At 37.5% G+C, this 14653-nt stretch overlaps 1 protein-coding gene across 1 annotated transcript in view; it reads right to left on the reverse strand.

Annotated features, from left to right (window-relative positions):
* Window positions 1–8324: 8324 nt before the first annotated feature.
* The window catches only part of CNTN1 (contactin 1), a 237724-nt gene continuing 231395 nt past the window's right edge, over window positions 8325–14653 (reverse strand). The window contains exon 25 of the mRNA XM_052668980.1: window positions 8325–10696. Within this exon, the coding sequence (XP_052524940.1) occupies window positions 10617–10696 (80 nt within the window). The 3' untranslated portion in view covers window positions 8325–10616. The remainder of the gene's footprint in view (window positions 10697–14653) is intronic.

Below are 14653 nucleotides of genomic sequence, written 5' to 3' on the forward strand. Positions count from 1 at the left end.
CTGTTGGGAGTTTTACACTTTGAGAACTGGATTTAAACGAGTCAATCTTGCTGTTCAGGTCTTTAGCATATGTGCTAAGCTCAGCTAGCTCTACTTCATCCAAAGAAAGAATAAAAAAAAAATTTTACATGGCAGGATTAGGGTAAACAGAAAATATGGTGGTAAAATTAATGTTATTTGAGAAATTCTTCCAGCTCAAAACTTACTGTTAGATATCTTAAAACACTGCAAACAACCGAAGTGGTAGAGAAAATTGACTTTCCATACGTGCTTTAATTCTTACCATAACAATATGTAGCTGCTAAATCATCACTTTTCTTAGGTATGGTTCATGAGATCTCCAAGCACAGCTCAAAGGCACTGAACTGCTATGATAAAAAGGTCTTGAGTAGGTGAAAGTTATTTCCTGAAGTCAGTGTCCTTGTGGATGCGCAGAGTTGGCTCTGGTGCACACATCTGAGGGATAGTAGATCAGTGAGGAAACAACCTGGCACTTGTTTCTCCTCCTGCTGCAGGTGCAGACTTTCTTACTTTGTAGGCTCCTTTGCCTACAGAATTACTCAGCAAATCTCAGCTCTGCCCGGGAGGGCAAAAGCTTCCACAGCCCCGTAGGTCAGGCTCTGTGAGATTTCGACCAGGATCACAAGTCTCTTGACTGGATTTAATCAACCTGAAATGAAAGCCTGCTCTACAGAGTTCAGTGTAATTTCAGATACACCAAGATTTGACAAATGAACTCCCCTAACACTCATTACTGGATGGAAATCTAGTTCAGGGTGTTCCTACCCCTTCATATTACTGCGGAGTACAGCACTCATTGTGAATTAAATGAGAGCTTAGAAATTCCTTTCTAGCTTTTAAAGTTATTCAGCAGCACAGATTGTGACATGATGTAGCAAACAACAGAAGGCTGGAGATACATTGAAATATCACAATATTTAGAAAATAAGTATTTCAGAGAGAAAAGCAATTCTTCTATACCTCTGCTGCAGGCATCCTCCAGAAACAATCCTCCCAGCTTGAGTCTGCAATATCATCAGTCATCACAGTCAGCACCTGCCATAGATACCTTTAGGCAGGATCAGATTTTCTGCTGTCCTGGATCCTATTTAAAATAGATAATAAAGCAAAAATAAATATAAAAATGTGTGCCATTTATCCGAATGACAACAAAGGTTGATCTCTTTGTCAGTTTATCTAGTGTACAGGAACCAATTAAGTAAATAATGGATGTAGGCTTCACCAAGAAATGTATCTACCTGAAAGTGGAAGACTGACCTAAAAAAATTCTTAGACTATTATAGTCTGAAATGTTATTTTTCCTTCTCATTATCTCGTAGAGAACAGACTTTTATATAATGCATTTTCATTTAAAAACATGTATCCAGACGTTGGTCCACATGCTGTGGTTTAAAGGCCCATAAACAAGAAACACTTCACGAGCTTAGTCATTATTATACCTAATGATAATAATTTAGGAATATCTTATTAACATCTGGCAGTCATCAGCTTCTAATGAGTGGTAATTTTAATACATCCATTCCAGAAAATTAATTTTTGATGCTTAATGGCCTGAAGCATTAGCATCCATAACTGAAGGATTTTTTTTCAAAACATCTTAATTCCACATTTATTACTAGATTTCATGCTTATTGATTTTTTGTTTGTTTGTATTTTAAAATATGAATTACTTTCAATCTCTTATTGAATGTACACTTTATAAATAAAATCAATGGGGGCTTCCTGTTCTGAGTTAAAGAATGTCAGAAAGCCTTACAGATGGATACTTTACTGGGTATCTTCACAAATACACATAATGGTTTTTTTCATATGCCCCTAGTTCAGTGTACATTTGCATTATCTAGATTTTGCTAGCAGTTATGACACAGAAAAGCTTAATAACTGCATACTTGGAATAACTACTATTTAACCCCTTACATGGCTGTTTAAGCAAATTGAACGCAGACACTCTCAATTTTGGAACGGTACATAAAGTAGAAGACAGTGTTCACTTCTAGACCAGAGAAGAATTCGCCTTGTAGTTAATAAAATCAATAGAAATAGCACAAACTGCTATGACTCAACAAATGCACTCAGCAGCTTGCTACAGGGCAGTTGAAATTTCAAAATGCCTACAGGTTCAAAAAGATAAATTATTTCTAAGTATGTGGCACTAGTAGTCTGGACGTAGTGGATTATTCCCATAGTCACCGAAGCAAGCCAGTGAAAATCATGAAGATGTCAAAACAACACTAGGCATATTTAATAACATGATAAAAAGAACATGTATATGTTCTCACTGTTTCAAATGTTGAAGTGGATACAGAAAATGCAGAGCGACATTGTGAAAGACAAAGACAAAAAGACATTCACTGCACCATATTATATTGATAAACCTGTTCCATCCCTTCAGCTCATGAGTAAATCCATGAGGTGTGGGCACATTCTCTCACTGTATCTGCTTATTCTAGGCTGGGGTCTGCTCATTGCTGACTTTTTGTATCTCTGTAATCTTTGATTTGTAGCAGTTTTTAATCATTTTGATGCAGAAAGTAATAAAACTTTCCAGAAGTACTTCATACTGCTTTCTCTATGGTTCCTAGCTTCACCAGCAGTAAGACACAATATAATGGAGATCTTTTTCCTTGTCTGTGATCACAACAGCATATTTGTGGAGACTTAGTATGGCAATACTGCCTGCTTTTGCAGGTAGTGATAGCAGGAATAGAGATGTCACAGCCACAGTAGATCCCTGGATCCCTTACCAGCCACTTTGGCCCACTGCAAAGAAAAGTCCTTTCTGGACTGAGGGTGGCTCATTCTGCATTTTCTTCTTTGATCATTCCCAGTAGAGATTGGCTCTAGGAAAGAAGAGAAATCTTCAAAGGAAATAGATCTAGCCCGTTTTTGAACAGATCTGCGGAGTTTGCTGAGAGATGGCTATCTTGAGATATGCTCTTACTTCCCACCTGCCACTCTTTCAAAGCCTCCTGCTCGGGTAAATCCATCTGCAATTAAAACAAGGAAACAAAACAAACCTCTCACAACAGATCCTGTTGCCTGAAATTGGCAAAGAACACTATCCCAGTGAAAAATTAATAGCTGTTAGGACAGGAATATGGAAATCAGAATCCACAGCACCACCTTTTAGAAATAAACATAGGGAGGGAAATGCTTCAAATGCTAATTACATATTTGTAATTTTAGCATAGGTTCTTCTAGTTTTCATGTTGTACATGTAGTTATAAAAGTATACTTTCTCATGAGATTTTTGCATCTTATATTTACTAGCACTTTTTAGAGGTCATAATTGGAGTTGGTTTGCTTTGAGTTTTGAGTTTATAAATTAATTCTTGGTAAACATCACAGCTTCTGGCATAGCGTCAGTATGATTGCATTTTATAAGCAGTAATTCTCACAGAAAGTTCTAGCTCATTAATTTCTGAAAAGCTAATGCTGTCAACAACACTTTGATTTTTAATGATATCATTAGAAATAATCTTTCTTCTTTACTGTTATTTCTCCAGTGGCACATTTCAGAGTACTGACTCTTCACTTTGGTTGCCCTGAGTTTCATCTTTGCGAGGGTGGTTACAAAGTCTATTTCTCTTGAGCAGATGCCTCACGGGATTTTACTTGTGGTATCATAAAAGTCAAGTATTTCACTGGTGTTTAAATTTTCCAGTATTTTGAGATCTTACTGCAGAAAATTGTGTGTTGTGCAGTTCTTATTTCTCACTTTTCTGAAAATGTTTGTCAGCAACAATATAATATAGAGTTACTACCTAAACTATCAAATTTTCTTGTCACTATACCGTTGGAAATAGATGCTTTTGAAGGAGGGATTTCCATGAATATTAGAATAATTCTTCTCCCATTGTAGAAAGTGATGGCTTTCACCAAGGAAATCTTGCTCGGTCAATAGTGGATGGATCCTATCTAGGCTCAGAGCACTGCTCTTAATGGAGAGCAATAGAAATGAGCAGAAGGTGCCCAGACTACCTGAGAGCTGAACAGCTCTTTGAGAAGTACCTAAACTGGCACACGTGGTTTTTGTAGTGGAGGTACCTGAGATGGGTTGGAGTAAAGTTGGCTATGCTGAGTAAATAATGAATGCAATAATCTGTTACCCAGTGTGAAGCCAAATGTATTCTTTTCGCTGATTTTGCTATGCTGTATATTGGAATAAAAGCTACTATCCCACTATCTATCAGTTACACTATGAAATTAGAAGGGAAATTTTGTGTTAGTCACCACATAATGCAAAACACATAAAATTTTGCTTGAATTTCAGAGCACATGATTTAAAATCCTTTAAGACAGCTGTGATTCTGATGCCAAGTCTTTCGAAACTACTGGATTATAACCTTTATCCTCCAAATTCAATTCACATCTTTTGGAAGAAGCCTATGTAGTGCCTGAAAGAAATAAAAGTCACAGAGTTTTTATTTCTTTCTCATGTTAGAGTTTTTGGGGAAATTGAGTACCTCCAAAATCTCTTGAATACACAGCTAGTCTGTAAGTGACTGTTTTTCTTCAGAGATTGATCAGAGATTATATTTTTTGCCGACAGCTTTATACCATTGATGTTCAAATTCCTAGCTCTGATTTTCTTTTGAGAAATGGAAGAAAGAAGAAATGGAAGACAGAGGAAGAGAGAAAGAAGAAAAGGAGAAAAGAGAGAAAGAATGGAGACAGAAAAGAACACAGAGAAAAAGATGAAGAAAGACAAAGAAACACAAAGGGAAAGTGTCTTAGTATTTTTGATCTTGAAAACGACTGTTTTAGTTTGCACTTGCCTGAGAGGTTTGTGCAGGAGTGAACATTGGTCAGAAGCCATCAGGTTATCACATCCCAGAAAGGATATTTTGAACCAAATAGTATAAGGAAATAAACTGTGTTAGCTAAGTTTATGCCCTCTGTGATCCTATGTTCCTGACACAATGAAGTTGCCTAGGTTGCTCAGTTTGCTGACTAAAAACAGATGAAGTCGGCCATCATGCTGTTTCTATTAAGAAAATCCAGTTTTTCTATGTTCTGGAATCAGTAAACTCCAAAGGCGAGTGTTATTGTGCTGCATATCAACATAGTTACTGAAATAAAGTATTTATGCTGTTTTCTAGGTCATTTTTATTAGCACATTTAGCTCCATATTGAGAGTTTGAACTAGTGATTGCTCCTTTGCTTAAACAGAACCATTCTCCCATCTTTTCTCCTTTTCTACTGTCTATGTAATCACATCTGCAACACTACAGAAAGGTCAGTGCTGTAAGTTAATGATAGAAAACTCCATTGAGCAGAACTGAGTAGAATAATTTTGCCTACCTTTTTTTGGCTCTGTCAACCTGAAGTTTAAAAACGACCTCAAAAAACTGCTCAATTCTTTTGTTGTTATTGTTTGTTTATCTACCTGTACAAGGCTCACATTTACAGATCCAACCTTTTGCATCATTCCATCAGCTACTTTTTACTGGAAAGCAAACCAGAGAATGAGGTTGGCTGAAGATCCTTGGAATCTGGTGCCAGGAGATACATCATCTGGGCCTCAGCAGACATCTCGGAGGCCTGCAGTGGTAGTGTGGTGTTCTGGCAGGCAGAGAAGCTTCCTGGCAAATGGGCTGCTTTTTGACAGCTCATTGAGCTACAGGTCAATCCACAGAAAGTCTGTTATACATTAGAGTGTTCTGCCAGAATACAGTTAAACTATGATCTGTAATTAATTGCTTCAGAGTGTTGTCATTAAGGAGGTCTGACGGAAGTATATGCCTCAATATTTATAGCAAAAGTCTTTCTGCACTGATGTAGTAGAGAAAGCTACATATGATTTCATTAATATTATTGTCTACGTGTGGACTCACAAGGCAAATGACAGCAGTTCAATTACAAGATTTAAGAGATGGATCAGCAAAGGTCTTGTCACACAGGGCCATGTCTTAAAGTCCTGTTCATGTCCCCATACTGCTTTGAGATTATACCATGCTCCATATGGTTGAACCATCACATTAACATGTTGACCCAGTCAGGATGCATAAGCAGTTCAGTCAGGGGACAAAGCCCAACAAACTCAGTACCAGAGAGGAGCCCCAGGCAATACACTTACTAGTACAAAGCTGCTATGGCCACAGATATGTCATGTCCCTGCTACCGGCTCTGCAGAGAGGCTGATAGCAGGGAGCCACCTGAGCAAGATCAGTTCCTGAGTCTGAATGCCTCTGGAGACTCTGTGCTTTTCTACTTTCCTCCTGTGAGAATCAGAAGTGTACCTGCATGGGTAATCTGTGTGCAGGGCCTGTGCACTGGGGTTATGCGCTCCCCACCCTTTGCTGCCATCCATGCCTGCTGACACGGACAAGCTGCTGAACCCTACCAGCCATCTGTATAGTATGAGGCCCAGTCTTTGTATTCTCTGTCTACCTTTTTACCAGTGGCTGACCTTGCATGTTGTCATAGCACAGCCGAGGTTGGGTTTTCTTCTCCACCATCAGATAGCTAAGAATTAGATCTCTTTCACAGTGAGCAGGCATGTTTAGGGAAGTCATTTATTTATCCTATTTACTCATTCAGTACAGGATGAGATTTGAAGTGGGTGCAGAGAAGAGTTCTCTTTGAAAAACATTATCTCCTACCATACTAGAGAAGGATGGAGAAGGAGAAGCCAAGTGGGTCTTTAATTCTCGTTTCTGCAGTCAATCCATTAGTGGTGTCCAGGAAAGGACACACTCCAGAGCATATGACACAGCTCCAGTTGGAGAGGTGTGCCTGTACAGTCTCTCCCAATCCTCTTGAGGCTTACTTCCTGATGGAAACCAGTCTTCAATGCAGTGCTTTTGCTGCCGTGCTGTTTAGTGCTTCCTCCTAGTGGGTGCAGAGTACTTCTAACAGACATTTTGCCAGTATAATTATTTTACTTTTATCACACAACACGAGCTAACCCTATGTCAGAACAGCTGCATGTATGCCAGAAATTAATCAAGAGAATAGATCATAGTCAAGGTAGTTGAAGTTAAGGCTTCTCATATGTCTTTTCAGACATCCTTTAGAGTGGAAGGAAAAGACAGTGCTGTTTGAGATACTTCACAAACAAAAACAAATTCATCTGGAAATTATGTTGACTGGAAATAATGAAACATTTTCTCTTATGGATGTATATTCTCTCCCCAAATCCTCCCCATGTTGCTGCAGCGATCTGTTTCCCTCTGTTACATTTAGCTCCTACAATGCCATGTGTTCTGACTTCCTCCCAGCATACGCTCACTCTGTGCTCTGCAGGCCCTGGGCAAGGCAGGAGCAAGGCAAGCTGAGGTGTTTGCTGGCTGGGTGTCCAGAACAGGAAACACACTGACCTTGCTGCTGCCTGCTTGGTTCCAAATTTCTAATTTAAGTCTTCACTTTCTAATCAGGCTATGAATTTCTGTAGTATGAAGCTGTTTAATTCACCTGCCACTTTCCAATAGATTCAGAATTATTAGCAGGTAGTCAGAGAATCAAAAACTTAATTCTCTTAGAGACCAGGATAAAATACAAAACATACCAAATCAAACCTCTCATAATATCCCCTTCCCCAGTCTGATCTCTGTTGCAGTTGACAAGACAATCTTCAGGTGCAGGCCACGAAGGCCTTTTCCAACCGAAATGATTCCATGATTCTATGAAATGTATTCTGTCAACAGCTCTTCTCTTTTGGGATGTCTGAAGATAAATGAAACCAAGATCTGAAATATAATCGTGAGCTTCACCGACAGATAAACTTTCATGCTACATTTGGTGCAGCTTAGAGTCTGAAAGTGATCCCTAATAGGCCAGCAGCCTCTCAGATTTTTGATGTAAGTAAGCCCTTGAAATTGTGATCATACAACGTATGAATCGGTGCAGAGCTTAACACTTGGTTAACTCTTCCTTCCAAAAGTTCTGAAAAGCTCTCAGTCACGAAAATCTTTCAATCTATGTCACCTATAATCAAAGTGAAACAGCCACCCTTACCCCACAGAAGCTCTTTCAGTTCTGCTAAACTCATAAGAACCCAGGGAGGGATACACAGGCTTTCATTCTAACCACATTCTTACTGCTACAGAGAACCGCATCATTATTGTGAAAGCAGAAAGCTCTAATTCAAAAGACAGTTGTTATATCTTGAGTAACATTAATACATTTATTTAACTTTAATTTACTTTTCATTCATAAAAAGGACAAAGCACGGTCCTGCTCTATTCATTTGAAAAAGAAAAAAAGAAGATAAAAAGTAACTAAAAAAACAGTTCAATATTCATCTGTATCAAATAATAGTAATATCAAGTTTCCTGAAATATAAAGAAACAACAAATATGTCTATCTATATAAACTTTAATTAAGAACCTTGCGTTTTAAAGCAGATGATACATTAGTTAGTTTTTCTTTACAGCAATTTGAAACTTCAGGTCCCAGTCGAATTTATACAATTATGTGAAACAATGAAAAACTTTGAACTATCTGATGAGTACGTGAGACCTACCTCATCTGTGCTGCTGATTTAAAAAAGGAAGTGGCTTTCCCTCCCAGGTCATTTTCATGCAAAAACTAACCAGTTTTGCTTTTTACACCATGTATTAGAAAAGTAAAAGGCAATCATGCATTTGGCAAAAGTTTTAGTTGTGGCTGTAGATTATATAAAAATGAGTCATACTGCAAAAGAACAAAACCAAATGAAATACAATAAAACACATTTCTTTTTGTACAGAAGGCTTACAGCATATTAGCTTGTCATGTATGAAGACAGATCATTTCTCTTTCAAATAATGATACAATTTACGAAACAGAGTAGTGCTTGACACTTTGACATTCCTCTATAGGGAAGTTATCACTTTCACCTATTTAAAAAATTTTCATATTGTAACAAATAGTTAAAATTAAACTAAAACAGTATTATTGATACTTCTTGATGAAGATTCTACACTTCTACATGTAAATATATAGTACAAAATTATACAAATTAAAGAAGGGGGTGAAAATCATTAATAGGCCTATTCTTGCTTCATGTAAATATTGTTATGGACCTCTACAGTATCAGTTCTAAAAAGATAAAATCTATTTCTAAGTAGCTAGCAAGGTTGTGCTAATAAAATATGATTCAAAGCTTATAATTCTTGAAGCATCAGACATTGCACTATTACTCGAGCCATCTGATTCAGTATCGCTGTGTTTCTTCAACATTCACACTCAAACTAATTCCCAGCATACCATGGAAAACATAAAGAACGTGTATTTCTTTAAAAACTTAAAAAAATAAAACAAACTCCAAAAAAACACTAAAACACTTTAGACACAGTCAGAACAAAAACATTCTCTACCTCTAATAGAATTCCCATTTTGCAAAGGTCATAGCAAATATTTAGTTTCAACTGACATTTGGGAGCTGACTTTCATATATTAACACACAGTTGGACCATTCAGTACTCTGTCAAACAGGGAAACAGTCCCAGAACTTTAAAACTCTTATTTACAACACTATGAATATTAGAATAATATCAAATTCTTGAAAAAGCATATAGTTCTCCCAAATGTACGCTTCACCACAGGAAGGTAACACCTGGCATCTGCAGCATAGAAATGTAAATATAATAATTTTTTAACTGTGCTACTCTGTTTGTGTCATTTACTGTATATCTATTTCTTTTTTTATATTTTAAATCTTTTTACTTTAAAAAATAACGTAAGCATCCTACCATTTCATGGTCCATTTAGGTGATCTTAATACTATATCTTCAGTCTTCTATGTGTTATATTGCTACCTTAATAATAATAATAATACTAAATCAAAAGTGATATATTGTGCTGCTTCCCTGAACGCTGACATTTCACTCCTAAAATCGTCAACAATGACCGTAACAGAATTTTCAACAGAACTGTTTTAAGAAAAAAAATACAGTAAATCTAGTGTCAGTGAAGTACAGGTAAACTCCTTTAAGCTGAGCATACTATGAATGTCTCAGGTATTCTGAACATATTTAAAAGAAAATTTTTCTTGCCGTTGACATTTACTTCAAGTCCTTCAAATTGTATCCAATAGCCTCAAGAAATATAGCTGTGAAAATGAACAAAATGTTTTTGCTTTGACTGTCTCTCAAAAAACCAGTAATCCCAATGAATGATGATGGGGCCATTCAAAAATATGCAGTACACAAAACATATAGGATAGTACAGACAGACGTAGTACTCTTACATTTATCACATACAATCAACATTTCAATCTCTATTATATTTCACAATTTGTTATTCAAGTTAAAGCACCTACGTATGGTGATTTTACTTTCACTGTACAGCCTATGTTATTGGATTTTAACACTGTAACTTGCCCCATTGGACCGAATCATGCAACTGTCACAGATCAGCATAAGTGTTTTTATAAGGCATATTGGAACAAGTTAAAAATATTTCTTATCCTTTCAAAAGTTGATTTACTTAATGAAGGAGTTCCTGGATGCCTCAGTCCTTTTAAAGTCCATAGGAAATCGGTAGGGTAATTTATTTTAAAGTGTAATTTATTTGGCTTAGGATGGTGCCACAGGAATCAAGAGTTGCAGTCCTCCTCTTCAAAGGGAGTCCCTCGTGTTCGGGTGAGGACAAGGTAAATCCAGCTACATTCAGAATCCCGAGTAGGCAAGGACAGCGAGGGCAGGCAGCACCAGGCCCAGAAGCAGAGTCGGCACTCCAGCAGTGGCACCTGCACAGTGAACAGAGAACAACGTGGTGATGATTTTTCTTTAGCATTACTCAGAGGAGGGAAACAAAGCTGGATGTCAGCAAGAATGCAGGGTAAGAAGACTGGAAAACCAGCTGGCATATCTCAACACAGCTCCTACCTGTATGGATAATCTGAAACGGACAAAGAGACTTTCTACAGCACAGCAGAGGACTTGGTCTTTTGTTCTGCAAGAGTTGTTTATGCAGCGTGTTTATACAAGCAGCAAGGCCATTCAGAACACATCAGTGTATTTTGATTTGGATGGTCCAACAAGCCAGGAGGTTATAGCAGGAGGCAAAAGGTCAAAATAAATATTTAAGCATGTGAAAACAAAATTAATGGAGTCTTTGAAATGTGATGAAGCAAAGAGACACCTTTGGAAAAGTTAATGTTATTATGATCAGCAATAATCTGAGAGATGTCGAAGAGCCTGGTCCATTTGTTTACCTGCTTGATTACAAAGTCCAGATGGCTGGCTTCTAGCAGTGTGGCATTTACACATCTGTGTCTGTGCAAGTCACAAGGATCTTTCTAGAAAGACAGATCTGCAGGCTTTATGTGTCAGTCTAAGAAGTTTCTGTATCTTTTGTTCTTGAATATTCTGTTAATAAAGGGCTTTACTAATTAAAAGTCATCAAAATATGATAGTGAGTGTAAAAAAACCATGATGATTTAAAGTACGAATTTGACCAAATAAATTCTGGTAGGTTACCTTCAAGCATTTATTTCTTCCAGTATTTCCTACCAACAGTCATAATGAGAAAGTAAGGAAACTAGACAGAAATGAAACTGACTGATAACAAAAAACCTTTTTCACGAAGTCAGCAGCCTGAGTACAAATCAGACAACTGCAGAGCTCACCAGTTCATTAGTTAATTGTGGATATACAAAAGCTGTATTCTTCAACTGTTTGTGGTTCCCACATACATAATTGCAGGAATGTTTGTTTGTTTGTTTGTTTATTTGGATGGTGTTTTCATGATATGTCTCAACACAGTATGGGTTTAACTTCTTTTTCATCAGTGACTATGATGCACCAAAAATGTACTATTCGCAATTCCAGGACACAAGCTTTGCTCCATGAAGAAGTCTTCTAAGAATCATCATATGCAATCTTAATATTTGTACTAGGCAGGGTTTTTCCTCTTTTCAGTCATTTAATGGAGCCTTCAGGTGTAGTTCTCCATGTTCAGAGCACTATCTTCTTTTCTCCTTCAACTTCAAACAGCCCTCCATCCAAATTCAGGCAGTTCTTTGGAAAGCCTGTTGAGAGCATATCTCAAACTAGAGTGCTTCTTCTTCTTTCCTTCAACTAGCTTACTGCAGTACTTCCAACTCATTCCTGAATGTTGTCATAGTGGGAAGAATTATGTTTCACCATATATATATAATACATGTATATCACTGGAGCAAGTTGGGTCTAAAAACACCTTTAGCCAAAATCAAATGTGTGTCCTCTCCATCCCAGGAACGGAAGGAAGATGTTCCTATAGCTTGTCATATAGCAACTCATTTAACAGAAACAGGACCATGAGCCACTCGCAAACAGAAGGCTTGGCTTGTTTACAAGAGGCCTTAAGCAGTGAATTCTGAGTGCTATTAGAAAGGCAGATCTAAAAGGCAGTGTCTCCTGACTCATGGGGGAAGTTCTACACAGATCCCATCACAGATTTGTCAGAAAACTGCCTCTGAGATGGAGCCAACTATTTCCCTTCCTGCTTCTGTCACAGGAGGAGGAAGCAAGCATTTTCACATCATCCTGGTTTCTCTGCTTTCCATCCAGGGACAAAGTCCACAGCATCTGCCACAAAATCAGAATTTCAGGTCTTTCCCCGTAGATCTTCTTTTCAACTTCAGCCATGTTCCTCTTATTCTGCTCCCTCTTTGTAAGTCTCTCACCCCATTCCTCTCGGCTCCACTCCTCTCTCAAATGAAGGCATTTGTGCTGCTCCATTCTCTTCTCTGTCCCCCATATTAAACTCCATCTGCTGCTTTCTCTTACTTCTGACCCCCTCAAAACTCTTCTCTGCTCCGACTTCTCCCCTTTCCCTTAGCACTGTGGGGTTCCTTTCTGAAGTTCTTCTGTACTTCTTTCTCACATCCAAGCACTTAGAGAACCAAGACGAGAGACCTACCAATCCTTCTTCATTTCTTCAATTCAGCTGTAAAAAGTACAGCACAGTAAAAGATGAAATTAAGGAAAATATTGAAAGGTTGCTTCGAAGTCCCCATAAATGGAGGAGATTTACACTTAAGATGCATACAAATGTATGTTCAGATATATTCATACATAACAAGTTTCACACATAACAAGTATATATTCTGACAACTGTGAAAAGTATGGGAGCATATTTATCTATACTTCTTAGTGATTTGTGAGGCACATCATTCTTTTTGTGTAGTCTTTATCCTCAAATATCAAAGTAGTAGCTTTTAATGAATGAGTTAATGGCCTTAGAAAACAAACTCTATATTATATGCTTAAGAATATCCACAAAAACATATTCTGCCTTTGTCAGAGTAGGAAAATGCAGTTGCAAAGACACAACTAAAGACATATTTTGAATGCTGCTGATTGAAGAAAACATGAGGAAAAAATGATGAGAAAATAAAAGGAAATTTCTATCTGCATGAAACTATTCTACAAAGAGAAAGCAATAATAAATCTTGTCCCATTACAGCCATTCCTTACAATGCATCAGACTAGCGGAACATTGTGAGGATAAATCCACATTAAATTCATCTCCTGTTTTCATATATATTTTGTGTTATACTACCGACCCACGTGCCAGGAACATATTTTACTTGAATTACCATTCAACACTGCATGATGGCCTGTATTCTCCAGAAGCTCATGAACAGAAATCAGTGCACATTGTGCATGAGGAACGATCACAGTTAATTCTGTGCAATAGAGTACTGCAGTTGTGATCTGCCAGTTTTAACAACCTCTCAAAAACTAGAGAAATGCCAGATAAAGACTTACAGAAAGTGAAGAGATAAACATATGGATTTAAATGAAAACAGAAGGGTTATTAAACTCCTCTTGAAGTCTAGCCAGGCACGAACAATTTAGCAATATAAAGCTTCATTCTCTCCTCAGTGCTACAACATTTATTCTGTTCTCCCCGTCAGCATCTTATGTATCCAGCACGCATGCCATTGCAAGATACAGTCATGAAAGTAGAGGCCAAAACGAAACCACTGTCACATCACCTAATTACCACTCCAACCCATTATCTGTGGACATCAGATCAAGATTCCTCATTTCCTTCACATAAACACACCATAAATTCTTTTTTTTCCCAACAGCCCCAAACAAAAGAAGCCATGAAATCTTGTTTCTTGCTATATTCACATGAAAGCCTTACTACTGTCTGCTGTAGAGTTCCTATGGTTGCTATTTTTAAGCCAATGACTAAACTATCCACAGAAATGTATGCCTTATTGAATACAATTTGCATTTGATGCATGAAATTATCGTAACTTTTTCCTTCCTTCTTTTCTCAGCAGCCTTCTGGAATAGCTATCTCACGAACAGCTGCTTACCTGAATAAATGAAGGGCACAATTGCTAGACAGGCTTGCGTTCAGCAAGAACTTTACCTACTACAGGAACTCCTGGTAAAGTCCTACTAATCCACAGCTTTCTATTTGTACTTTATATTCTTTGTTGCCAATTCAATCATGAGTCGAGAGCAAATTTTTTTATATTTCTGAATGGAGATTCCAAATCTTCGGCATCTTGAACACTGTGCAACATGCTTTCCAATTATACTCAAAAGTAATGAAATTAATTTAAGGTCCAAATGAAAGAAGTTGAAACAATTCAGACTTCTGTGTATTTCCCAAAACTCTGCAGTAATTTGTTATTAAAAACATGTCATTATCTTCTTTAGGTGTTACCTATCTTTAAGACAAGACGTTTCTGGACCTT

This window comes from Tympanuchus pallidicinctus, unplaced genomic scaffold, assembly GCF_026119805.1.
Source record: "Tympanuchus pallidicinctus isolate F22 unplaced genomic scaffold, pur_lepc_1.0 scaffold8, whole genome shotgun sequence".
Classification (NCBI taxonomy): Eukaryota; Metazoa; Chordata; class Aves; order Galliformes; family Phasianidae; genus Tympanuchus; species Tympanuchus pallidicinctus.